At 55.7% G+C, this 25679-nt stretch overlaps 2 protein-coding genes across 3 annotated transcripts in view; one reads left to right on the forward strand and one right to left on the reverse strand.

Moving 5' to 3' along the window:
- The first annotated feature begins 320 nt into the window (after positions 1 to 320).
- Positions 321 to 8856, forward strand: LOC139675898 (prosaposin-like). Of its 2 annotated transcripts, none has more exons than XM_071564095.1 (15): positions 321 to 465; positions 4283 to 4407; positions 4698 to 4775; positions 4874 to 4999; positions 5204 to 5398; positions 5904 to 6047; positions 6312 to 6368; positions 6573 to 6581; positions 6699 to 6806; positions 7007 to 7093; positions 7193 to 7376; positions 7465 to 7634; positions 7713 to 7793; positions 7929 to 8036; positions 8116 to 8856. In XM_071564095.1, exons 1-15 carry the CDS (start codon positions 405 to 407, stop codon positions 8149 to 8151), a joined length of 1569 nt encoding a protein of 522 aa, XP_071420196.1. In that variant the 5' UTR covers positions 321 to 404; the 3' UTR covers positions 8152 to 8856. The 2 variants fall into 2 exon arrangements, with proteins under 2 accessions (XP_071420196.1, XP_071420197.1); XM_071564096.1 differs by having other exon boundaries at positions 322 to 465; positions 4701 to 4775.
- Positions 8857 to 9041: 185 nt separating this feature from the next.
- The window catches only part of CDH23 (cadherin related 23), a 208272-nt gene continuing 191634 nt past the window's right edge, over positions 9042 to 25679 (reverse strand). Inside the window, exons 40-68 of the mRNA XM_071564094.1 lie at positions 25325 to 25505; positions 24326 to 24459; positions 23874 to 24083; positions 22876 to 22983; positions 22256 to 22358; positions 21286 to 21411; positions 20997 to 21200; positions 20317 to 20775; positions 19351 to 19467; positions 18584 to 18808; positions 18331 to 18500; positions 17935 to 18072; positions 17660 to 17779; positions 17046 to 17223; positions 16141 to 16352; positions 15414 to 15608; positions 15068 to 15178; positions 14776 to 14905; positions 14345 to 14608; positions 14059 to 14220; positions 13686 to 13942; positions 13326 to 13423; positions 13105 to 13225; positions 12853 to 12932; positions 12523 to 12563; positions 12157 to 12217; positions 11633 to 11762; positions 11428 to 11550; positions 9042 to 10210 (exon numbers count right to left, since the gene is read on the reverse strand). Of these exons, the coding sequence (XP_071420195.1) occupies positions 9884 to 10210; positions 11428 to 11550; positions 11633 to 11762; positions 12157 to 12217; positions 12523 to 12563; positions 12853 to 12932; positions 13105 to 13225; positions 13326 to 13423; positions 13686 to 13942; positions 14059 to 14220; positions 14345 to 14608; positions 14776 to 14905; positions 15068 to 15178; positions 15414 to 15608; positions 16141 to 16352; positions 17046 to 17223; positions 17660 to 17779; positions 17935 to 18072; positions 18331 to 18500; positions 18584 to 18808; positions 19351 to 19467; positions 20317 to 20775; positions 20997 to 21200; positions 21286 to 21411; positions 22256 to 22358; positions 22876 to 22983; positions 23874 to 24083; positions 24326 to 24459; positions 25325 to 25505 (4785 nt within the window). The 3' untranslated portion in view covers positions 9042 to 9883. The remainder of the gene's footprint in view (positions 10211 to 11427; positions 11551 to 11632; positions 11763 to 12156; positions 12218 to 12522; positions 12564 to 12852; positions 12933 to 13104; positions 13226 to 13325; positions 13424 to 13685; positions 13943 to 14058; positions 14221 to 14344; positions 14609 to 14775; positions 14906 to 15067; positions 15179 to 15413; positions 15609 to 16140; positions 16353 to 17045; positions 17224 to 17659; positions 17780 to 17934; positions 18073 to 18330; positions 18501 to 18583; positions 18809 to 19350; positions 19468 to 20316; positions 20776 to 20996; positions 21201 to 21285; positions 21412 to 22255; positions 22359 to 22875; positions 22984 to 23873; positions 24084 to 24325; positions 24460 to 25324; positions 25506 to 25679) is intronic.

Raw genomic sequence — 25679 nt, forward strand, 5'->3', positions numbered from 1 at the left:
ACTCACTTGATACCGGCCTTCCCTGCTTACCAGCATTTAATGGGGTTTCCCTTTTTTCCTCACTCCTTGCTTTATTTTAAATAAAATAAAAGCCGTTTAAGTGCAGGGAATGTGGTGCCCTTCTGTGGCTCTAGGTTGGTTTTCCCTATCTGTGCTCACTCTCTGCAGCCCAGTTAGCGTTGAGCAGCAGGTTCTGGGCTCTTGACCTCCCAGGAATACCTCTGGTCCCTCCCTCCCTTTGCAGCTTGGTGATGATTTTAATAATCAAGGCGTAAAGCAAGGGGTGTGGTAATTGCCCTGCGTAGGAGTGGATTCTCAATGCTTCTCCCAACCCCTCCAAGATTCCTCAGTCTGGGAGCAGCATAGGAGAGGAACCAGCCACTGAGGACTATCTTAGGAACGGCATGGAGAGCAAATGGAGTGGCTGGATGCTGATCTTTTCTCTGTGCCTGGGCTCCTACCAAGGTAAGGCCAGGCCTGGGGGTAGGACTCAGTCCAGATAAGTCTGCTGAATCCTAGAACTATTCCCAGCTGTAGTGTCTAAGCTCCATAGTGTGCCTCCTCATTCCTCTGTTGTACTGGAACCGGGCAGAGGAGAGTTGGGCAAGGTGGCACCACTGGCTGCTTTACCATCTGAATCTGAGTTGGAATGTTACCCTTAAAGATGATTTCAGAGAAGGAAGGGGCTTGTTCCCTCCCTTTTCTGAGATTCAGGCGGAGCGGGTGTTGTGGTGGGGCACGGAAGGAGGGAAGGCAGGTTAATGGGGTGTCTGGGCAGCGGTGGGGGAGAAGGGCTGTTCTGCTGCCCTTGGTCTTGGGGCCTGGCTGCCCACCTGTGGGCTGGGGGGACCACTTGGTTGTGATGAGTGACTACAGTGCCACCTGAAGATGCCCCTTTCCAGAGGGGCCTCATAGGAGGTGTGGGAAGCAGGAACCTGTCTCTGCTGTGGCTTGCTGAGCTCTGGGAAGGGTGATGGGGGACATGCTGCAACCCTACTCACCTTTGGAGACCTCTCATCACCAGGACTTGGCTATCTGTCAGTGAATCCTGCAGACAAGCCTGTGCTGCTCTGCCTTAGTCATCCCCAGGAAACAAGCTGGGAAAAGCCTGTTTCTAGCCCCTGGTCCTTGCTTGAGGGCAAATCACTTATTCCAGGGAAGATTTCCCAGAGGAAGCTGCAGAGCGCTGCTGTTGTAGGCAAAACCCTCAACTTTCAGAGAGAAGAACCCCTCCTGCACTCTGGTTACCTGAGGCTCAGCCCATTGGGCTCCTCTGCCATTCCCTGCCCAGGCCTTGTGGTGGAGGTGTCATGACTGTGCAGGTGTGACCCAGAGGTGGGGGGGATGTGTCCAGGTGTTCAGCCAGCAACAAGCAGAGCAGGAAAGTTCACCTGTGCTCAGCACGTTCATCCTGGATGGGGTGACACCTGCCCTGCAAACAGCTGGTGGTTTGGCTGCATGGCACAGCGATGCTGCAGGACCAGGGGCCACTGCCAGCCTTGGAGAAGGATTTTGGAGCTAGGAAGAGTGTATTTATGGCTTTTGCTGTAACAGGGATGTGCGCCAGGCCGGGAACTGGGGCACTGGGGCCCACGCTGCCACCCCCAGGGTTTACGTCACAACCTGCTCACCAGGCTCTGCCGGCTCTGCTGGCGCCTTCTGAGGCTCCACACAATAACAGCACAGCCCTGCCAGAGCTGGAGCTCCGTGCTGCATCCCCCTGAGCAAAGCCCACCCTATCATGGAGGCCTGGCAGGCAGCAATAGGGCAGCTGTGACTGGCCTGGGGCTACCACAGTGGAATGGGAGCATCCCTGCCTCACTCCTTTACCAAAAGTGGCATCATTTAATGCCCACTTCCTGGGTGCCCATCAGCATGGGGTGGCTCTGGCATGGCTTTGAAACAGAGGAGAGCTCATGGGCCACCAGTTGCCCTGGCTGCAGTTGTTTCCACCTGGGGAAGCTCCCCCTGCTCTCAGCAGTTAGGAGTTATGATTAGTCTTAATTATTTTTCTGGCCCAGCACTTGTTACCTTAGTTTCAGCTTGAGCAGGGTGAGGACTAAGGGCTGAGCTGAGGGTCACCATGAGCCAGAAAAGTGCAGGACTAAGCTACTGGTGTCTTTCAGACAAGTCAAGTCCTCCCATGCCATTGCTGGGATTTGGACTTCAACATGGGGCTGTGAGAGTTGCCCTGAGTCAGGTGGGACCAGCTCTGAAAAAAGCTGTGGGGTTGTTGTCTCCTCTCTCCTTGGTTTTGGTGCTGCCCCTTAAATGCTTCCGCTGACTTGCCTTTCCTGTTTGCCCTGATCTGAGAGCAAGGGTTAAAAAAATAAATATATCCCTCTCAGCTGATGGGGCGAGTGTGGCATGGCATTGCTGGGGAGGTGTGTGGGAAGGGTGGGAATCCAGGGGGACCTGCCCTGCCCTGGGGCCCGCGCCTGCCCCGGTGCTGCTGTCAGCCCGATGGGGCAACCGGGGCTGAAACACCACCTGGCACCTGCCAAGCTGCACCAGCGCTTTTGGGAGCAGGTGGGACTAGTGGGGGGCTCAGAAACCCTCTCTCCACAAACCCCCACCCTGGGGGCTTTCCACAGAATCACAGAATATGCTGAGTCGGAAGGGGCCCACAGGGATCATTGAGTCCAGCCCTTAGCCCTGCACAGGACACGCCAGGAGTCACACCATGTGCCTGAGAGGGTTGTCCAAATGCTTTCTGAACTCTGGCAGCCTTGGTGCTGTGACCACTGCCCTGGGAGCCTGTTCTAGTGTCCAACCACCCTCTGGGGGAAGAACCCTTTCCTAATATCCAACCTAAACCTCCCTTGGCACAACTTCAGGCCATTCCATTGGGTCCTGTCACTGGTGCCCACAGAGCAGAGATCAGTGCCTGCCCCTCCTCTTCCCCTCCCCAGGAAGTTGTAACAGCAATGAGACCTCCCCTCAGTCTCCTCTTCTCCAGACTGAACACACCAAGTGCCCTCAGCTGCTCCTTATACAACTTCCCCTCAAGGTCCCTCACCATCCTTGTGGCTCTCCTTGGGACAGCCTCTGATGGCTTGAGAGCTTTCTTGTATTGTATTTCCCAAAACTGCACACGGTGAGGTGGTAGATTCACCATTCCTGGAGGTTTTTAAACAGATTGGCCGTGGCACTGAGTGCCATGATCTGGTAAAGGGACTGGAGTTGGACCAAGGGTTGGACTTGATGATCTCGGAGGTCTTTTCCAACCCAATCCATTCTATGATTCTATGATACTGAAGGAGAGACTTCCAGGGTGGCCCTGGGCATCTCATGCTGCTGTCTCATGGATGAGCTGAAAGCATTGCCAGAATCCAACATGCAGGAAAAGCAACTTTTGGGGAGAAACCTGCTAAGGGCAGGGTGGGTTGAAGGAGCAGTTTCTGCCTTTGGCTTTATTCCTGCTGTGCAAAATCACATGGCTGGGGCTGGTGTGGAAAAGCTGGATACAAATGCTCAGAGGGCGTGGAGTTGTGCTTTGCTTAGAAATGGCTGTTGGAAGAGGCTCTGCAGCAGGGTCTGTCTGTCCCTCTGCTGATGTGCTGCACTTTATATGTCCCCAACCTTTCGGAGCAGCAGCAAGGGAACGAAGAGAGCTTGTGGCGGCTCCTCCCTCCCTCCCCAGCCGCATCCTGGGTGGGCGCAGTTCCCGGTGGGAACAAACACTCTCCCCATCCCGAATCATCCTGCCACACTAAGGTGACAATTAAGCCGCCGGGGTTGCGCCACTGCCCCGCGCTGCTGGAGCGGCTGGGACGGGCGATGCCAGCGCTGCCCTGCCAGGGATTTGCTGTCAGGAGAAAATGCTGTCCTTGGGAGGAAATAAAAAACAACAAAACTCTACCAAAAGTGGGGTTGCTCAATCGTTGCCGGGAGCCGTGGCGTGGCTATCCGGCTGCCGTGCGGGGCTGAGCGCTGGCGCCCCGGGTTGGCTCATCTTTCAAGGTTTTATTGCTGCTTTTATAAAGCAGCCGCCTCTGCAGCCTGTCAGAGGGTGCTGTGAGACTGAGCCCCAAATTGCCTTTGCTTTTAACACTGTGACATCCCATTGGAAAAGCTGGCAGCAGATACTGGCCTGGCAAAGCTGACCTTTGCTGGCCTTAAAAAATTATTTATAAACCAAACAACCCCACCACCGTTTTGGGAACTGAGGGGAAATCAGGAGTGTGAGGAACATCCCCCTCAGCTCACAGGGCTGCAGATGGGGAGGTTAGTTTGGTGTTTTGGGGTGCCTTGTGGGCTGACAGTCTCCTTTCCCCCGCAGCCGGGGCCAGCCCCCTCCACGAGTGTGGCGAGCGGCCGGAGGACTGGTGTCGTGACGTGACCACGGCGGCCAAGTGTGGGGCACTGGAGCTCTGCCAGCTCACTGTCTGGGACCAGGCCCTGGGGGTAACCGTGCTGGGAGCAGGGGATGTGGGGATGGTGGGGGAGAAGTGCCCATCTGCCCCAAAACAGGGACCTGGGTGGAGAATCCCAGGCTGCCTGCCCCAGTGCTGGGCACCCAGACAAGTATCTGATGCTCTCAGACAGCAAATTGTCTGTGGAAAGAGTGGCAAAATTCAATGGGTGCCCCAGGCGTACCTTGGGGGGTGTTTTTCCGAGTGGAGACTTGGGATCCTGGCAGGAAGTGGTGGGTCTGAGTGGTGTGACAGCATCTCCACACATCCCTTCTCTCTCAGCAGAAAGGGATCCCTTGTCACCTGTGCCAGGTGGCTGTCTCTGTGGTGGGCAAGATCCTGCAGGACAATCGCACTGAGGTGGGTCATGATTGGGAAAGGGGTGGAAGGCTGGTGTTCCCTCCCCACCACCACTGAGGCCCTGCACTGAGGCCCTGAGTTCTCCCTTTGTCATGTAGGAAAAGCTGCGGCTCTTCTTAGATAAGAGATGCCAGTACCTGCCCTTCCAGGACTGGTCTGTCAAGTGCAAGAGAATGGTGGACACTGGCATCCTCATCCTCACCCAGCTGGGCAAGCAAGTGCTGGTAACTGGCAGGGGACACCCCTGGGTTTGTGTTTCTCTGTGGTTTGGGATGTCTTTGGGACTTGCAGAGCAAAGCAGGCTCTTGGAGCCTGGGGCAAACCCTCTGAAGGATGTGATGGTGATGGAATGACCCAGGGTTGGAGGGGCGGGGAGCAGGGTGATGGGGCAGGTGCAGCCTCGAGCCCCCACCCCTCTGCTCCCCCAGTCGGATCCGAAGGTGGTGTGTGGGACCATCAGGCTCTGCCAGCCACGAGAGAGACCCACGGGGGCCCTGAAGTTTCAGAAGCCACCCCCAGCTCCCACAGGTCCCACTCAGGATTTCGCTGACCTGATCGCCCCTTTCATGGCCAACGTGCCCCTCCTGCTCTATCCCCAGGACCCACCTCATGGGAAGGCTCAGGTACCATGGCACAGGAACAATGCTGCTGAACATGGAATGGGTTGGGTTGGAAGGGATCTTACAGATCATCTCATTCCACCCCCTGCCATGGGCAGGGACACCTTCCACTAGAATGATAGAATCATAGACTCTCTAGACCAGGTTGTTCTAAGTCCCAACCAACCTGGCCTTGGACACTTCCAGGGATGGGGCAGCCAGTGTTTCTCTGGACCGCCTGTGCCACTGTCATGATGCTGCTGAAGGGTGAGAATCCCCTAAGCATCACCTACTTAACAATGATTAAAAAAAACCCCAACTATTGCACAGATGAAATGATTTCTGATTGGGGTCTCACCAGTCTGGTGGGATATTGCAGGATGCAGGGGGAACCAGACTGATGCTGGCCAAAGGGCTGCCACAACTTGCAATCAGAATTTAAATTCCAGCCCTGAAAATGCAGGCACTGGGGGGACAATGGTCTTATTTCAGGGGGTACTGATCTGCCCTTGCCTGTGTTCTCTTGCAGGAGAGGGAAGAGGTGTGTGGGAACTGTCTGCAGCTGGTGGCAGCTGTGCAGCTGGAGCTGGGGACCAACGCTGCCTTCACCCAGGCACTTGTGACCCATGCTGAGTGGGTGTGTGAGGGCCTGAGCCCTGCCCTGGCACAGCAGGTAAGGGTGCCAGCAGGGAATCCCACAATGGCTTGGGTTCAAAGGCACCTTAAAGACCAGTTCCAACTGCCTGCTGTGGGCAGGGCCACCTTCCAATAGACCACTTTGCTCAGAGCCCCGTCCAGCCTGGCCTTGAACACTTCAAAGGATAGGCTCCCTTCTCCTAGTCCTTGATGTCACCGCAGCATGGGAGCATCTTTTGCAGATGCCTGCCCAGGTGGGGTGTCCTCTCTCGGGCATTGAAGCCGTGTTTCCCTCTCACAGTGCAAGCACTACCTGGCTGAGTATGCAGACACAGCTGCCCGGCTGCTGCGGTACCTGGTAAGAGGGTGAGCGGCTCCTCGGGGGTACCAGGGGTGAGTGGGTGCCAGTTACAGTGGGGGAGCTCATCAGCAAATGCTCCATTAAACTCACTATTTTATAGTCCCACAAACTTTTATATGTTTTCCCCCCTTCTCCCTGGCTTGCAACTGCTCTAATTCTTTTTCTTTTATTCTTGTAATTTTCCGGCCCCTCCACCGGCAGCAGGCTGAGGTGAGTGAGACCCACACCCCAAGAGGCTGAAATCCCCCTCCATGGGGAAGTGGGGGGTGCAGGCTCACCCTCTCTGGGGGGCAATGCCCACCTGATTTGGAATGTCTCTCTCCCCAGGACCCAGTGGGCCTGTGTGGCCATCTGGGACTCTGTGCCTCCACCTCGGCTCTGCCCCTGCACACGCTGCTCACGGAGAAGGTGCTGCAGGTTCTGAGCATGCTGGGGGTAAGTGGAAACCCCTCCAACTCTGCCATGCTTCTTAAAATCCAAACACTGTGAGGAGGGAACCCTGTTCTGCATTTTATTTCCTCAAGCATCTCCATTTTTCCAAGACGGGGAATGTCTTACGTGGGGGCTGATGGCTGAATAAAATGAGGGTGGCTCTGAGGGGGCTTGGCATGCATCCCACCACCTTGTCCTGACAGGACAGCGTGTGGAACACTCCACTGTGTGAGGCATGCCAGTTTGCCGTGAAGACAGCTGAGAGCCTCCTGGAGAACAACATGACGGAGGTGAGTCCCACCACTGCGGTCTGAGGGTGGGAGGGCTGGGACAGGGGGCTAAAGGGCAGCAAGGAGCGAAGGTTTCCCTCTTCTGCCTTGTCCCGTCAGGAGCAACTGGTGAACGACATTGAGAAGGTGTGCTACATGCTGCCCCACGGCATCATCGGGCAGTGCAAGGACTTTGTCAACTCCTATGGCAAAGCTGTGGTTATCATGCTGCTGGAGGCCACCGACCCGGCGGCCGTGTGTACCATGCTGCACTGCTGTCCCCGGGGTGGGGACACCCTCCGAGGTGAGCTGGGGGACCCGGCTGGCACCCACCCCCCACCCTCTGGGGGAAAGGGTGCTGCGGGGGGATGCTGATGCTCCGTGTCCTCCAGGGGCTGCCCCGCTGGATCAGCTGGCGGTGAACGCAGGCGCCTTCTGCAACGTCTGCCAGATCGTCATCACCTACTTTGATAACGAGCTGCTGAAGAATGAGACGCTGGAAGAGCTGGGCAATGTGCTGGAAAGGGGCTGCGAGATGCTGCCCATGCCCCTCACCAGCAAGGTGACCTGAGGGGGGCACACCCAGCCTAGCAGGCACCCCTCGATACCCCTGCTGGACTCATCCTCTCTCTCCTTGCAGTGCCAAGCCCTCATACTGCAGTATGAGCCGGCAGCTGTGCGGCTCTTCGTGCAGATGATGGACCCCACCTTTGTCTGCACCGTAAGTGTCCTCATCCCTGGGGTAACACAGGCCAAGCTGAGCATCTTTTGTCCAAGCCTGGGGGGCTGGGAGAGGGGCAGGGACATCAAAAGTGGTGTTTTCTTCCTCCTCCCGCCCTTTTCCTTCGCAATGCAGAAAATCCGAGCCTGTGACTCACGCAAGGAGGATCTCCTGGGCTCGGACCCCTGTGCCTGGGGCCCACACTACTGGTGTAAGAACATGGCCACGGCAGCGGAGTGCAATGTAAGTGTCAGCCGTGTCCCCACCCTGCTGGCTGGGGGTCCCTGCATCCCATGGCCATCCCTCCTTGTCTCTCCTGCAGGCCATTGGACACTGCCAGCATCACATATGGAACTAGGAGCCACCTCCCCAGCTGGCTGGACTTGCTCTGCCATTTGGTTCAGGATCCTGGCTCCCCTCCCCTGGGATGTGCCTGCATCCATTGAGGGCAATGGCAGGAGCCCACTGGCCTCACCATGCTGGTAGGGCTGTGGGAACCCCCCTCTGCTGCCTCTCCCATTTCTTTTCCACCCCTGGGGCTTGGATTTCCAAATCAGGGTAAGGGGCTCGTTAAGTCTTTTCAGAACCGGGGATTCAGCCTTGACATCTCTCACAGTGCAAAAATCCCCATCCCTAATCTCATCTCTAATCCCATTCCCACGATTATCTCCAGCCCCATCCCATCCTGAACCACTTGTAAGGTCCAGATCCTGCAACGTGGAGCCATTCCTGTGGACTGGGCTGGGTTCTGCTGCCCAAACACAGGCCCCCAACTCCAGGCCAGCAGTAGCCTCATGCCACAAATCTGGGGATGCTTAATATATATATACATATTGTATGTATAGTAAGCATCTCCTGAGCAGAAATTGAGTGAGTTTGGGTGCAAAGATTTCCTTTCACACAGCCATTCCTGTGGTGGGTCCTGTGCTGGCCCAGCTGTGGTGGTGAGGGGCAGTGGTTTGCTGGTTCTTCCCTCCCTGCAGTAGTGGGGGGATGCTGCAGTGCCTGGTCCTGAGCGTGCACGGGAGCATCTCATCACAAATAAACTCTTCCCGTGAGCCTGGCTGGTTGTCTCCTTCCTCTTTGTGCTGTGGGTTGCAAGGGGGGCTGTGGGTAAACACAGAGGACATTTAATGCTTCCCCAAAAATCCAGGGCGCAGCAACACACAGGGTGGCATCTCGTGAAGATGATGGATTGAGGGGTGGAATTAAGGGTAAAAGAGGGTTTTCTCTTCAAAGGGGGGTTTGGGTGTGATAGATCCATGGAGGAAGGACAACAGACAGGTTACCCAAAGCCATAGACAGTGTATTTCTGAGTCCCGTAACAGACCGTGCCCGAAACTCTCCACAAGGTTACGACTGGAAACAAACCCCCAAACGAACAAACCCAAATGCAAGAGAGAAGGGGAAAGAAAAGGGCAACAAAAGACACGCACGAGCACTCCACATCCAGAAGCCCCAGTTATTGTCAGTCTTTCTCTTTTTTGACATCGCAACAAGTTTTGGTAAAGCCAGCAAATGGAGAAATGTCTTCGGTTGGTTTTTTTTTTTTTTTATTTTTTGGGTCTTTCCTTCCCAGAAAGGCGACGTTAATGCCAAAAGGACTCAGCCTCTCCCCACACTGCCCCGGCCCTCCCCATGCCCGTGGTCGAGGTGTGACAGCTGCTTGTCCCCAGCCTGGGCCCAGGGATGCTGTGGCAGCACATCATCTGCATCTTCGCTGAAGCTTCTTCCCCCCCTCCAGTCTGGACTCATTGGATTCATTTAGCTTTTCATTTGTTTTTTTAAAAAAAAACCCTTTTTTTTTAATAAGAAAAATAAAAAAAAATTTAATGCTTTCATGGATAAATGACAGGTGAGTAAAAGCATTCCGGTCCTAAGAGCCCTTTCCTAGGGCCAAGCTCTCCGAGGCTGCCGGAGTGATGCACACCGGTTAGCCTGGACTCCTTCTGCAGGGGAAGAGGGGGCCAAGCACCGGTTTCGGGGTGCCCCTGGCCCCCGCCACGGCCCCTCTGGTTTGTGCTTCATCCCTGCCGGCCCCGGCTCGCCTAGAGGAGCACCACCACCACCAGCACCGCCGCTGCCACTCGTCATAACTCCGTGATCTCCAGAGGGCTCTCCATGATCACCTCCCGCATCTTGTGCAGGGGGGTGGACTTGGCCGACTCGGTGCGGGCATTGTGGTCACTGTAGCCCCCACAGTCGGCGGTCAGAGTCTCCAGCGAGCGGCCCAGCACCTTCTGGTCATCCTCGGGCAGGCTGTTGAGGTCGGAGGCGAGCAGCGTGCCCGTGCTGCCGTGCACCACGTGGATGCCATCCGGACCTTTCAGCTCCACTGGCTGCTTGTGTCGGAAACGGAGGCTGCCCTGGCTGGGACTGCACTCCTCCTCCTCCTCCTCCAGCTCCTTCTGGATCAGCTGAAAAAGACCCACGGAGTGGGGGAATCACCACCGTTGCCAGAGTAGCTCCTTGGCTTCCCTGACTCCAAACCTCCTGCAACGCTGGAGTCCCGCAGGAGGGTCAGGCCCTCCTCTTCTGAAGCACCCTCAGACTGTGGTGATTTAGGTTTACCAGATGTTCTCCAGCTGGATCACTCGATCCTTGGGTGGATGTCCCAGCTCAGGCACCAGCTGCCACTTGGGTTGTGTGTCCTGCAGCAGCCCCCGCAGTAGCCAAGGAGGCATTTGGACCCAGCTCGGATTTGGGGTTGTATGAGGGTGGTGGGGCAGAAGGAAGACATGGAAAGGAGTTGAAAGTGCTGGAGGTGGATAAAGGTGTGGACTAATGGAGGGCAGAAGAGCTGAAAGGCATCTCCCATCCCACTGCTGTCCTCTGTTGTCTTTGCTCCTCGTTTTGCTTCCCGTAAAGGCGGGGAAGGCTGCAGAAGGAGTTGCTTCTCCAAGCACCAGCCTCCCAACAGCAACACCCTCCATCCCAATCTTTTTTGCCTCAAAAACATGCTGGGTTGGTAAGTTCAGAGGAGCAGAAGGGAGGGAAGATGTTCCCTCACAGCTTTGGCCAACCTTGGCAGATATAAAGAGCTGATGGACAGACCTCATCCCACAATGAGGAGAGGGAAAGAGGGAAAGACCAGAGGAGAAGGTTCTGCTGATGTTCAGAGGAAACAATGAAGGTAATGAGAGCTGGGTCACTGTGGGGAATCAGCAGCCTTGGTAGAAAATCAACATCTGGCTCATTTTGGCCAAGCAGAGAATGGGGGGACCACTGGGTGATGGGGACTAAGGTCATGGGGAGCAAACACAGCCTGTGGGACCGGGAAGACACACTGCATCCCAGAGGGCACGGCAAGCATCTCCCCATGCCCATGCACACCCCTCTACCTCCGAGACCGAGGAGCGGTCCCCCTGACTGGCGGTGGCCTTATGCACCATCCGCTGGGCAAAGAGCTTTTTCAAGCGCATGTAATCATCCAGGACCACCTTCAGGAGAGTGCCCTGGGTGGAGGGGGAGAGATGGGGGGTTACTCGAGGGAGATGGTTCGATTGGAGGGAGGCTGGCCTCATCCCAGTAGTTTTTGGAGTGACATCACCCTCCAGCACCACAGCTGTGAACCTGGAAGGTGTAGCAGAAGGAGAAGACCCCTCGGTGGAGGATGCCTGCACTAACCACTCACCTTTATGGGTCCTTCTCGCATGATCTGCCCCAGCTTGGCAATGTTGTCATACTCCTGGATGGCTGCCCGCAGGTATCGATCGTCCTCAGGCTTGGCTGCGGAAGGCTCTCTCCCAAAGGTCCCCTGCGGGAGGACAGAGCAGCTGAGGAGGTCGCACAGGTGACAGGAGTGGGCAGATGGTGCCCTAGTGGGGGTTGTGTCTCACATGGGTGCGGGCAGGGCTGTTCCAGAGGTCGGTGATCTCACTCAGGTTCTCCGGCAGGTCGTCCTCGTGCTCTGCCTGTGCCGCCAGCTCCATGTTCCTGCAGAAAGGGTCCAGCCACACGGGGTTGGCCCTGCCCAGGGGAAGGGAACAGCCATCAGCTCAGGCAAAGAGCAGCAGAATCCCTAACCCCATCCAAAGCCCGGATGCTGAGGTTGTGCTGCCTCCTCCTGTCCTGTGCAGGTATGAATTCAGCTGCTCTGGATCCAGGTGTGTGTCAACACCTGCCTGTCATCTCTGCTTACCCCAAACCTGACCAGGATTGGCAGAGACAGAGTCATAGGAGAAAGCACAAGACTTTTTAGCTTTCGAAGCTCACAAGGAGCATGTGTCCCAGGGCCAGAGTCACTCTCCACATGGAGCAGAGCAGCAGCACTTCATGTCTCTACCTCCTGGCACATCCCTCTCTTGGGAGCAGCCGGTGACCCCAGAAGGTGGCACATCAGGCAGGGAAGCAGACCACTCACCCATCAAAGGAGTACTTGTTGGTGTTTGGCATGTCCATGATGTCCATGAAACCTCTGTTCCCTGCAAAAGGCAGGGGTGGTGGTTACAGTGCAGCAAGTTGGGCTGAGCAGCAAACCACAGTGTGACACTTCTTTATCAGGGAGGGGACCTTAGCAACCAAAATGGTACCAGTGATGTGAGAAACACTCTGGGATGTGGCTGATAAGGCAAAGCCTGGATGCTGGGAAAAGCTTCCCACCACTGTGCCTCGCTGGGCAGGATTACTTTGAATTCATCCCCTGCTTTCCTTATGTACCCCCACCCTGTGTTCTCCATGCATGCACCCCACTCTCTCATGCAGCTGGGACACTCCACACACTGCTCACCAGTGGAGCCAGCCACTATGGCTTTCAATTTCCTTTTGTGCCTGTAAAAGAAACAGAGCAAATCAGGACAGAAAATAAGGGAGATGCTGGAGAGTGACACAGAGATTTGCAGTAACCCTTCACACAGGGATAACCCTGTATTCCATAAGGCTGGTGAGCTTGAAGGGGAGAGCTGCTGTCAGTATTAAAACAGTATTTTGGACAAAGAGGTGTTGGGAAGCTGATGCCCTCCTTTGCTCGCCAGCATTTCCAGGGCTGGGAGCAGCCACATGGGTCCCACAGCCCATGGGGACACTGCAGCTGGTGGGGCAGAGCTTGGGTGTTACTCACACTGTCCGGTAATACCAGTTCATGAGGATGAAGAGCATGGCAGCCAGGAAGAGCAGGACAGCCAGCACAATGATTGCCATCTAGGAGAGACAGAGGGGTGATGGAAACCTCCAGCACAGAGCCAGCAGCTGGTGGTGGGCATAGGTCTGAAATTATGAGGGTGAAACACCTCTCCAGCCCATGACCAGTCCCCATTGGAAGGGACATGGCCTAATCTGCAAGTAGCATTTCCAGCCCAAGCCAGACCATTACCTGCAGAGCTGAGAGGTCATCCGGTGCCCGGGCAGTGATAGCGGGCTGCACATCCAGCACGTTGTAGTTCCTGAAGAGATTCCTCAGCTGCTCCTTGTTCTCGTCTATCATCTGAATAACCCTGGGAAGAGAAGGGTTGCTTGGGCATCTTGACATTAATGAGGGTCCCTGAGGACCCAAGGGGCCTGGTGATGGGCTGGGTGATGGGCCAGGGTACGTACCGCTCCACATCCAGGATGCGGTTGGTCTCCCTGTTTACCACGTGGATCAGCAGCTCTGTCTGTGCAAAGTTCACCCGACCTTTCTTGTCAACATGGAACTGGGGAGACAGAGCAAGGTCTGCAGTGTGGAGGTGTCTCCTCAATGTGCCCTGAGGTGTGCTCAAGGTGGCAGGAGACCCTCAAGCATTAATATGGACTCCTCTGATACACCCCAACCTGGGGTGTATCCATCACCTTCAGAACTCAGGAATGTCTATGGTTTATACAGACAGTACTCCCCAAAAAGAGTACTGTCTTTTTGGGGAGTACTGTCCCAAGCACCATGTACCCCTCAAAGCAACCTCCAAGGTGGATGATTACCTGCACATCATCTGTGTTGACAATGGCACCCGTGATGTTGGAGAGCAGGCTGATGAACTCCTCCTCAAACTGCCTGACCTTGTCAGGGATCTCATTGATGATGATTTTGACCCGCTGGTCATCCCGCAGGATGTAAATCCCCACAATGGCTGTGTCATTGTGGCCCACCAGGTCAGAGGCCATGATGTCCACCACAAAGTAGCCAGGGTTGTAGGCCGTGAAGAGGTCAAAGGTTCGCAGGATCCCATCAAGGGTTCCTGGGGGATGGACAGGCACAAGCCCAGGGTTAGTGACTCTGCCATGCGGACATTTTTGGCCATAGGGACATCTCTGGCCAAGACCCTGTGCTCCTTGTGGCATGCAGGGTACCCACCAATGCTGAAGATGTTGGCCACCTCCTCAGAGTCATTGGAGTGCTGCTTGATGTAGCGGATGCCCAGGATGTTGTACAGGACCAGGCTGTTATTGCCCACATCGGCATCCACTGCGACCACTCTGATCAGCTCTGATCCCACTTTGGCATCAGTGGCAACCCCTTTGAGAGAGAGATGGGAAAGGGACCTGGGGCCAGGCTGGCTCTTGCTGCCCTATCATCCTGAAGGATTTTCCTTGATGTATCTCTGCTCCTGGTGCCCCCCTCAGCCCCTGGCACCCCTTACCCGCTGTGTACTCCGACTTGGTGAACTGAGGAGACTGGTCATTGATGTCATCCAGGAAGATCCGCACCTCCTGAAGGGTCAGGTCCCCCCTGAGGTCCCAGAGCTGGGCTCTACCACCCCTCTGGCCCCGGGGAGGGGACCAGTTCCTCTGGCTGGAAGCTTTGACGATGATGGAGTAGTATGGCTCCTTCTCCCGGTCCAGGTCTCGTAAGACCTTCAGCTTCCCCTCTCGGCTCAGCTGGAAGTTGCTGTCTTGGTTCCCAGCTGGGTGTAGAAAGGGTTCCCAGTAAGTCCCCTTTGGGCTCAGCATTTTCAAAATGCCATCTTGCCCATTGACCAGGGCAGAGAGGCAGCAAGGAGACAATAGGAGTGACGGAAATGCTTGGTGAGGGATGTGCAGGGGGACAACAGAGTGCCATCTCAGCACTGACCTGCTATGAAGTAGTAGACGATGGCATTGGAGCCCTCATCTGCATCCACTGCCCCAGTGACATTCCCTACCACAGTGCCTGGCCGTGAGTGCTCAGGGACAGAGAGTGCCTGGTACTGGGGACTGTCCCTCTGCCAAAGCCCCCGGGAGAAAGGAATGTTACAAGCATTGAGGTTGCTTTAAATAAAAGCAGACAAATCCCACCGTGCTCCCCACCATGGTGACACCCAGCTGTGCATGCTTCACCATCCCTGCATCCCCTGCATCCCACACCCCCCATGCTGGTGCCTCACGGGCGGCCTGAGGAACACGGGCTCATTGTCATCGATGTCATCGAGCGCGACCTGGAGGGGCTGCATGGTCTCATACGGTGGCTGGCCCTGGTCGCAGGCCACGATGATCAGCTGGGGAGAGAGGCAAAAGGGTCATCCTGGGCCTTCAGCCTGGGATACTGAGGCAATTTCACAGGGAGTTGGGAATTGGCCCACCAATTCCCAATAACCACGCAGTTCCTGCTAAGATGTGATGTCTTCATGACTGCAGCTGCAAATCCCATTCCCACCACATCCCTTGCATCCCACCAGTCCCACACTGGACCCACAGCCTCCAAGACCACCCAGGCCATTCCTCCTGGCTCACATTGTACACCGCCTGCTTCTCCCGGTCCAGCCGCATGGCCGTCTGGATCAGCCCACTGGCCGAGTCGATGGTGAAATACTCCCAGTCTTTGTTCCCTGCCCCAGTTTTCAGCAAGTTGTAGAGCACCACTCCGTTGAGCCCCTCGTCTTTGTCCGTGGCATAGACCTCGTAGACGTTGGACCGCAGGGGGATCTCCTGCTTGCACACACACAGCCCTTCAGTCCCAGCATTTCATGTGAGCCCTCTGCTTCCCCTGCCCCTGCAAAACCCCTCGGTCCAAACCCCCTTGGGTTTGGAGGTCAGCAAGTTCCCACTACCCAGCTGGGGGCTGGACACATGAAGCCATGATTCTCTTCGACAGTGTGGGTGCTCTGTGCATTCACTGGGGACTGGCTGAGTCAAGCCTGGCTTCCCAGAAAGGAGAAACATCTTAAATGTCAGCATTTCACACCCATAAACAGTCTCCACATGCAGTGACTGACTATTTGCTTATTTTGAATGCTGCTGGGGTTTCTGTTCCCCAAAACTGCCCCAGCATCCCCATTCACAGATATGAAGAGAGACCGTTTTCAAATGTCCAGCCCCATGACCTAGACCTTATCACCACACGTTAAATCAAGGTCTTGTTCCATCCCCAGGGAAGATGGAGATAAGATTTTGCTGCTGACAGGCAGGAGCACTCCCAGTCTCAACATGCCATGACCCTGCTCTCTCTCAAGGGATTTACCTCCTTGATGTGCAGGATGGTGCCGTTGGGTGGGCGGATGAAGACAGGGCGGTTGTCATTGATGTCGATGACCTCGATGTGAAGCATGGTGGTCCCCCAGAGAGGGGGATGCCCCTTGTCTGTGGCCACCACAGTCAGGTTGAACCGCTCATAGGACTGCAGGCGCCGCTGGGATGTGACAAGCCCAGAGTCTTTATTGATCTTGAAAGCCTCTAGGGGCAGAAAAATCCCACATCTCTGGCTCAGGACATTTGGCATCAGGTAAATTATTAAAAATGAGTATAGCAGCTGAAGTACACCCCTCACTGGTGGGTTGATGGAGCAGAGCCAGCTGTCTGAGGCCAGGGGTGTCTCAGGATTTTCAGAGCATCCCTGCCCACTGCTGCATCTTTGTCTCTGGACCCTACTCCCTGGTCACCCCATCTGTGTTTCACTCCTGTCCAGACTGGGACAGTGGAGCCAGAGGAGCCCATGGCTCTCAGCAAAATGGATATTCTGCCATTCCCCTCTCCACTCATGCTGGCTTTTGCCTGATTTCTATAATTTCTCAGTATGCAGGTACAGGAGTTCAGGCACTATCACTATCCACCCACACCCCCTAGCCCTTCACCTAAAGAAGTCAGTGAGTTTGCTCCAAGACACACTTGTGTACATAGAAAGTTCTGCTGGGGGGGAGGAGTCAAGGATAAGCCAAGGCTAGGCTGCAGGATAAAGGCAAGCAAAGTCATAACATCCCATACCATGAGGAATGGGGAACTGTGGAGCAGGAACGAAAGCCACACGCTTTCAGTACTGCTCCTGACAGTGCGTGCAGAATGTTGCTCCAAACCAGCTGCAGGAGATGGGATATAAGCTTGGTGCCTCTGTCTCCTTTCTTCCTCTGGGGGAGAGCCCCCTGCACCCACCTGCTCCAGGACCCTCCAGGCTGTAGGTCACCACACCACTGTCCCCTTCATCCAGGTCAGTGGCGGTCATGGTGATCACTGATGTCCCCGATGGCTCATTCTCATAGACACTGGTGCTGAAGTGGCTCTTGCTGAACTGGGGTCTGACGTCGTTGATGTCCAGGACTGTGATCAGCACCTGTGACAAAGCACAGCCAGCTGGGTGATGTGAGGCTGGGAGAAGGCTGGACAGCCTCTGGGGGCCGTACCCCTGCCGTGACCTGCAGCTCCACTGCTGGAGCACGGTGCCCTTCCTGCCATTTGTTTAACTCCATGAGCTGAATTCCTGCCTCCAACAATGGAGGCTGCCATGGCTGGGGCCCCCATTCATGCTAGAGCACTTGCAAACAATAGTGTCACCCTCCCCTGCCCCTCCTGCTCCATCCCCTTCTGCCGACGTGCTGTCCCCATGGCACAAAGTGCCCTGCACCATCCACCCCACAGTCCCTGGCGTCATCTGCTCTTCCTTCTGCCTAATTCCTCCCCAGACCAGCCACGGGGGAGAAAAGCTGCAGCTGTAACACCTTCTTGCTTGTACCACTGCACAAGGGATGGTGGGGAGAGGAGAGCCCTACCTGCACAGAGTTCTCCCGACGGTTACTGGAGATGTCCCCAGGGTTGTCCCTGGCCACAGCTGTCAGTGTGTAGTGATCCTTCTTCTCTCGGTCCAGGGCTGACAGGATGTAGATGTCACCCTGCAGCACACAGAGACCTTCAGGTGGACTTCGTCTGGCAGAGCTGGTACTCGAGAAGGGGCAGAAGGTGAGGTGTGGGAGCAGGGCACAAGCTGGGACCATTTCAGCCTTCCCTCCCTTTCCCCACTCTGTTCCAGCCTCAGTTGCCTCCTTACCGTGTTGGGATTTATCCCAAACTTGCCCTCTCCATCTCCCAGGCTGTACTGGATGAGAGCAAACTGCCCAGAATCTGCATCAGTGGCCTTGACCCTCAGGATAACTGTACCCAACGGCACATCTTCAAAGACAGCTTTCTGCAAGGAAAGGGAGCAGGCAGGACTGGTTTATCACATGCTGTTTTAGTGGGCAGTAGCCAAGGGTGGCATCCAGGGGTGGGCATAGCCAGACCCAGAGCAAGGTGCTCCCACAGAGAGCATTGCTGGGTCAACCATCTTCTTCAAATGGTCCAAGCACAGACAGAGGGAAGAGAAGATGTCTCTGGGGAACCCTCAGCTCTGTGTCTGTCCTCACCTGGCAGACACTGCACAGACCCACAGGGAAGCCCAGCTCACCTGGTAGGATGGTTGACTGAAAACAGGGTTGTTGTCATTGATGTCCACAATCTGGAGGTACACAGGGATCTCAGCGGATCTGCGAGGAGAGCCATTGTCGGAAGCTCGAACAGTGAAGTTCAGCCATTGCACCTCCTCATAGTCCACCGTCCTGTTGGCTACGACCTTCCCTAGAGGATGGCAGACCTTGAAATGAGAACCCCACCCCAGGTCACCATCCTGCTCCAGACTCCCACCTCTCCAGGCCACTGACCTGCTGACTGGTCTTCAAGACAGGCGTAACCTTCTGGAGAGAGGTTCAACAGCTCGTAGGTGATCTGTCCATTGGCACCTTTGTCTGGGTCAACTGCTGAGATGGAGATGAGTGTGGTGCCCTGTGTGGCTCCCTCCAGGATCCTCTCAGTGAAATAGGTGACCCCAAAGGGGCGGAAGCGGGGCGTGTTGTCATTGACATCCAAGACGTTGACTGTCAGCTTGGCTATGGCCATGGTGGAGACCACAGCGTGAGAGAAAAAGAATAAGTGAGAAAGAGAAGGGAAGGAATGATGAGAGGAAGAAGGGTTGTATGGCTACAAGTGTCAAACTCCAGCAGATCCAACTGGTGCTCATTCATCAAGAAAAATAGCAATATTCTCCAAAGCCACTATACCCTGAGCTATTTTTGGGCACCTACTCCTGATCTGTCTGTGTCTTCTCACTCAGAATTCACCTGAATTTACCAGGGGCAGGATGACAAGACATGCTGGGGATAGTAATGAGGAAATAGGTGTCTCTCATATTACAGTTATGGGCAAATGGTCCTCTCTATCCCTGGTGCAGCCCTGGGGTGTCTGGGACATTCTCTAAAGGAGTGCTCATGGGAGAACCTGAACCTGGTGGTATTGGTCCCCTTGGAATTGTTGCTGATCAGGATGGAGAGGAAGGTGTGAGAGCTGCTGACTACTAAGAAACCACCCTGGTGCCTGGGAAGGGCTGTGCCAGCCCCTGTCCCCATAGTGCCCAGGCAGAGCCCACACTTACCGTTGGGCACACTCACTGAGCGGTCGATGACCTCGCTGGCATTGTCGTGGACAGAGATGGTGACCTCGTAGGTGGCCACTAGTTCACGGTTGAGGGGAGTTTTGACCTTCACAGCTCCTGGGAACCCCAAAAAGATTGGATGTCACAGGCTACGCCTGTACCCTCTGCAGAGGGCCCTCGGCAGGGCGGTGTGTACCAGCTGATTGCTGTGCCCTGGGCTGCACTTGTTCTCCTGCCTTCCCAAAGACTAAATGGGGAAAACACTTGATAGCTACAGCAGACAACCTCTCTCTTCCTGCTCTTCACCTCTTGCCTTCCTGCCTGCTCTGCTCTGACCAGCCCACAGGTTCTCACACTGTCTCAGCCAAGTAAGGGTTTGCATCCAAGAGGGGTTTGGGAGCCACTGCTGCTGCTCCCCTGTACAAACCCATTCACCTTAGCTCAGCAGCTTTAACAACCTGGTCATGTATCCTTTCCAACAAGGGAAATGCTTTCCTGGATCAGGTTTGTGCTTCCAAAATAGATGTGGGGAGCTCCTGGCCTTCCTTCCCCAAAGGTAGAGCCCACCACCTACCCTGGAGTGCCCCCTCCGCTCCCCCAGTGAGGGTGCTCGTGTCCAGTCTGCCAAGGCTGAGCAGCCCCTGGCCCACAGGGGGGCTATTAGTGGAGATGGCTGAGATGGAGGGAGGAGATGGATGGCATGAAGAGAGAAATGAGCACAGACACAGAGACAAACCTGGCAGGCTGAGAGCCAGAAAAGAAAGAAAAGGATTAGTTAAGTCAGTCAGTCAGGGAAGGGAAGACAGGGCAGGGTAAGACAGCACAGCTGGGGGAGGAGAGCAGGGAGGCAGCAGAGGTGAATCGTCTCCCCGTGCCTCGGACACCTACCTCCAGGCAGAGAGGAAGAAGAAGCAGAAACGAGGAGAGGGGCCTGCACTGCTTGTGCCGCCCTTCCCGCTCTCCTACCTGTCCTAAAATCCACTGTGAATGCTCCTTGCTGTTCAGGCACCAGCGCGTCTGTGTCATCGCGAGCCACGATCTCCAGCAAGTAGTACTCCAGGCGAGGGTGGAGGTCACGGTCGATGGCGGTCACCTGGGCCACCACAGTGCCAGGGACAGCTGACTCGGGGATGCTGACTGTCTGGACGGGGTTGATGAACTCGGGCCGGCAGTCGTTGATGTCGTCAATGGTGATGCTGACGGTGGCAGTGCCCGATAGCGCTGGTGTGCCCTGATCCACAGCCACCACCGTCAGCCGGTAGGCATCCTGCTCCTCCCGGTCAATGGTGATGTGGGCCACGCAGATCACCCCCGTGGTGGCATCAATCAGGAACCTGTCCTGGCCACCACCCTCAATCCGGTAATCCAGCTGTTGGTTGAGGCCACTGTCAGCATCTGTGGCTGTTACCTGGAGGATGGAGAAGCCTGGAAAGGTGGGACACAGGCCTCTCAAGTGAGGGTTGGAGGGTAGCAATAACAAGCCCTCAGTCCCAAGGCAAATACAATCAAGCATCATGGGCAGCCCCAATTCCCAGGTTTTCCTTTCACCCCCATGCTGGTCAACCATGACACTGGGAGATGGATCTTTACAGTCCCAGGGGGACACCCAGGTCTCCCCATTGCCCACCCTCACATCCAGTCCTGACCTGGAGGGCTGTTTTCCAACAGCCGTGCTGTGATGAACGCTGGCTGGAAGACAGGGTGGTTGTCATTGTCATCCAGGATGGTCACTGCCAGGCTGGCAGTGCTGTTCAGCCCCCCCACATCACGAGCCACCAGTGTGAATTCCAGGTGAGGGTCTGGCAAAGCCTCTCGGTCTATCACAACACCAGGCTTCACCGAAACAACACCTAAAGAAGGGGAAAAACCTGATGACAGACGCCATGGGTGCTTGGTGGTTCTGGGCTGGGGACAGGGCTCAGCTGGCCACCCTACCTGTCTTGCTGTCGACAGCAAAGAGGTCCAGGGATGCCTTCAGCAGCTGGTAGGTCACCACAGCATTGCTGCCCTGGTCAGCATCCAGAGCTAGAATGGGTCCACTGAGCATTGTGACCAGAGTCCCTGGATGAGATGATAAGCATTAGGGTGGGTAGCAACCTCCTGATGAGCCTCCCTATCCCCCTCCCACCCTGGTGACACATGAGGGACAGCAATGAATGGATGGATGAGGTGACAGAGTGGAGCCTCGTGGGGTATGAGGCAGTGGGGGGAGCTGCTGCAGCCTTGTAGACCGACTTGTGAGGCCCCGGAGAGGCAGTGGGACATCCAGCTAAAAACAAACAGACAGACACATCCATCAGATTGGGCAGCACCTGCACCCTGCCACTGACAGTGTCACCTGGAGGCACCCCAGCTGTTCACCTGGGATGTCCCTCAATGGCAGGACAGGATACCTGAGATCTTGGAGCAGGGAGCGATTTAAATGGCAGGAAGGCAAAAGAGAAAAGTACTTCTAGCTTTTTGCCTGGGAAAAGTCTGTCTGGAGAGGCTGGGCTCTTTTATCTCACTCCGGGAGCAAGGTGGGTCCAGGTGACAGAGAGATGGCAGCCCATCACCTGCAGGGATGCTGGGAAGGTGGGTGTCCTCAAGGCTGCCCCAGGACTCAGCTCAGCCCATGGGCACTTCTTGCTCTGTCAAGCTGAGCAATTCCCAAGCAGAGCCGATTTCTGACCTGTGCCAGGAAGGGTCTTCACCAGCAGCATGGACAAAAGCTATGGCCTTCTCAAGGCTGACCTCCCTGGGCAGTTGGCAGGAGCCCCTGAAACTCAGCATCCCTGTCCCACCAATCTGCAGCCTTGCCTTGCTCAGAGTTTTGTCTCCTCCACCACGGCCAGGAGACAACTCCCCTTGCCCAGCCCCAAGGGGAGTCTGAAGGAGCCACATAAGGGAGTGAAGGGAGGCCTACCCGGGGGTGAGTTCTCCATCACCTCAGCCTGGTAGGAGCTCTGGGTGAAGAGGGGGCGGTTGTCATTCTCATCTGCTATAGAAATGACCAGTAGGTCAAAATCCTAAAGGAAAATTGGGACAAGAAAGCAATGACCGTCATGCCCTTTCTTTGAGCTCACCTTCCCCCTGTCCCACTTCCAGTCAAAGCTGTGCAATCATAATGTTTTTTTCCCTGGACCACCCTTGAGGGTGTGAAGGTACCCTCACTCTGGGGCTGGGCATCCCCTCCCAGCCTGCACCCTGAAGGGTGATGTGTGAGACAACTCAGCAGAGCCAAAGGATGCTCTAGTACCATTGTGGTTGTCCAGCTCTCCAGGTCAACTCTGTCCCACCTTCCATGACATCTACTTCTGTTACATGGAATCAACAAGTAACACTGGGCTTGCCCTAAATCCTATTGCTTGTGTTCTCTGCTGGGGATGGTGTTGTTGCCCCCTCCTTATGACCCCCAGATGCTTTTTGGGGCTGGAGTTGCTATTGGAATTGCTGTGGGTAAATGCACTGTCTGCTTTGGCCAATGTCAGAAAGCCCTTTTCCCCGTCAGCCATCGCTGGAGGTCCCGGCAGTGTCCATAATTACCCGCCTGGCATTGCGTATGTTCTCGGGGTTGTCCTTCACTGTAATGGTCAGCCTGTACTCTGCCACTCGCTCCCTGTCCAGTGGGCGGTTCACATAGACAACACCACTCTGTTGAGAAAAAAGGGAGAGAACAGCTGTAAGGGATGTAAGATCCTATAGGCTGGGCACAGAGTGGCTGGAGAGCAGCCAGGCAGAAAGAGACCTGGGGGGACTAATTGACAGGAAGCTCAACAGGAGCCACCAGTGTGCCCAGGTGGCCAAGAAGGCCAATGGCATCCTGGCCTGGATCAAAACTAGCATGGCCAGCAGGCCCAGGGCAGTGACCCTGCCCCTGGACTCTGCCTTGGGGAGGCCACACTTTGAGTGTTGTGTTCAGTTCTGGGCCCCTCAGTTGAGGAAAGAGACTGAGGGGCTGGAGCAGGGCCAGAGAAGAGCAACGAGGCTGGAGAAGGGACTGGAGCACAAGTGCTGTGGGGAGAGGCTGAGGGAGCTGGGGGTGTTTAGCCTGGAGAAGAAGAGGCTCAGAGGTGACCTCAGCACTGTCTGGAACTCCCTGAAGGGAAGTTCTGGCCAGGTGGGGGTTGGTCTCTTCTCCCAGGCACTCAGCAATAGGACAAGGGGGCACGGGCTCAAGCTCTGCCAGGGGAAATTGAAGTTGGAGAGCAGAAAAAAATTCTTTCCAGAGAGAGTAATCAGGTATTGGAATGGGCTGCCCAGAGAGGGGGTGGATTCCCCATCCCTGGAGGTTTTTAAACTGAGCTTTGCTGTGGCACTGAGTGCCATGATCTGGTAAATGGACTGGAGTTGGACCAAGGGTTGGACTTGATGATCTCGGAGGTCTTTTCCTACCCAATCAATTCTATGATTCTGTTATTCTATGATCCCCTGAAGAATCTGCTGCAAGGGCAAGGATCCCATGGGTGCCCAGGGAAGGCAAGCCTCTGGGGCCAGGGGTGCCCACCCTCCACATCCCAGCATCCCACCCCCCAGGGGCGTACAGTGCTGTTGATGTAGAAGGCATTGTCTGTGTTGCCTGCAGTTATGTCGAAGGTCAGGAGGGCGTTTGGCCCCTTGTCTGCGTCCCGGGCGAGGACACGGGTGACAAAGCTGGAGACAGCGGCGTTCTCACTGAGGGTGATGTTCATTGGGAGGTTGAGGAGCACAGGGTCATTGTCATTGATGTCCAGCACACGGACACCCACCACGATCTGCCAGGAAGAGAAGCAGGACAGGTATTTGGCATTTATTTCCATCCCTCCCATCCTTTTCTTGCACTCCCCAGGCAAGAGGTGGGATTCCCTACTCAGCTGAGTATGGCCTGGGGGAGGAAAGCCCCAGGGACAAGGGGAAGGAGGAGGAGGGAAGGAGAACAAAGACAGAGACCAGAGAGAAGGAACTGGGAATGGAGGACAGCACCCCACAGCCCCCTGTGCCACCCCAGGGGACTCACTGTGGAGCTGAGGGGAGGCACCCCCCGGTCCCGGGCAGCGATGGTGAGGTTATAGAAGGGGATGTTCTCGCGGTCCAGCTCTGCATCCTTCCGCACCCGCAACTCTCCTTCCACCGGGGAGATGACAAATTCCCCTGCCAGAGACAGCAGGGCCCTGGCTCATGCTGTGTCCCTGCAAATGGCCTGGCTCCCCAAGGAAATGGCTTGTCTGGGAGCTGGACAGAGGCACCATGGCAGGTTTGGGGACAAGCACATGTCCCATTACTGCATATATGGAAGGACTGTGGCAGCCGGGGACTGTGCTACAGCACCCTGGGGCACCAGCATGAGCAGGAGATGGGGTGAATGCCCAAATAAGAGATGTCTCTGCTCCTTTTCTGGGCCTTTCTGAAGGTGCCAACAGCCCCTCCATGCCCTGAGATGGCCATAGATGGGTGGGCTACACAGCACAGACTCCCACAAGCCAGGTTGTTCTGGAAAAGCTTTGCAGTGGGGTCAGCTGGAAGATGGGACTGGGCTCTGCCTTCCAGATTCCCTGGACTGAAGTCACCACCTCCTTCACAGAGGGACAGCCTGATGTTCCCATGGTTAGGGGGGACCACTGCTCCTCTGCCACCTGCCCCAGGGTGCTGGTGCAGCAACGGGTTGCAGAGTAACTCAGTGCCAAAACACCCTGCAAACCCCACAGGGATGAGGGGGTGCGGCTTGATTTCTCTTTCTGCGGTTTGTTTCTTTACCTTTTTGAATTTTTTTCCTTTATTCTTTAGCAGTTTCCCCCCCCTTCCCTTGCAAAAACCCTGAACACCCCCTGTCCAGCCACGAACAGGTTAAGTTTCCTGTTGCTCAAAACAGGATTTCCTGGTGTCGAAAGGCTGAATTTGCAGAAGCAGTGCTCGGAGGGAGGATGGCTTTTCTGAAACCGCTGCCTGTGGTCCCACAAGCCAGGCTCCTCCATGGGGCAAGCAGCAGGATAAGTCACATCCCCATGTCCCCACTCACCAAGGGGGTCCCCAGAGATGATGCTGTACTCCACTTGCCCACTGGGCCCCGAGTCACCGTCATGGGCCAGGAATGTCCAGACCCGTGGGCCGGGCTGCCCTTCCGTGATGTCGAAGGGACCTTCGTAGGGCCGTGGGAAGGTGGGACAGTTGTCATTGATGTCATTGAGGTTCACCAGCACCTGTGGTCAGGGCAAGAAAGCTGAGGGCTGTGAGAGGAGAGGGATGGAAGTAGAGACCAGCCCACTGGCCATGAGCATGAGAAGCCATGGACAGGGGACATCACAAAATACCTCCTGTATTTCTGGCTTTTCTGGGTTCACCAAACAACCAGTTCAGAGTTCAGAGATTCACTC

The sequence above is a fragment of the Pithys albifrons genome, chromosome 9, assembly GCF_047495875.1.
Source record: "Pithys albifrons albifrons isolate INPA30051 chromosome 9, PitAlb_v1, whole genome shotgun sequence".
NCBI classification, from domain to species: domain Eukaryota; kingdom Metazoa; phylum Chordata; class Aves; order Passeriformes; family Thamnophilidae; genus Pithys; species Pithys albifrons.

Excerpts from the sequence above, each read along its gene's own strand:
- LOC139675898 (XM_071564095.1), top strand. The coding sequence starts at position 405 with ATGGAGAGCAAATGGAGTGGCTGGATGCTGATCTTTTCTCTGTGCCTG. Across the intron at positions 6,807-7,006 it reads AGGTTCTGAGCATGCTGGGG|GACAGCGTGTGGAACACTCC; the intron begins GTAAGTGGAAAC and ends TTGTCCTGACAG. Across the intron at positions 8,037-8,115 it reads CCACGGCAGCGGAGTGCAAT|GCCATTGGACACTGCCAGCA; the intron begins GTAAGTGTCAGC and ends TCTCTCCTGCAG.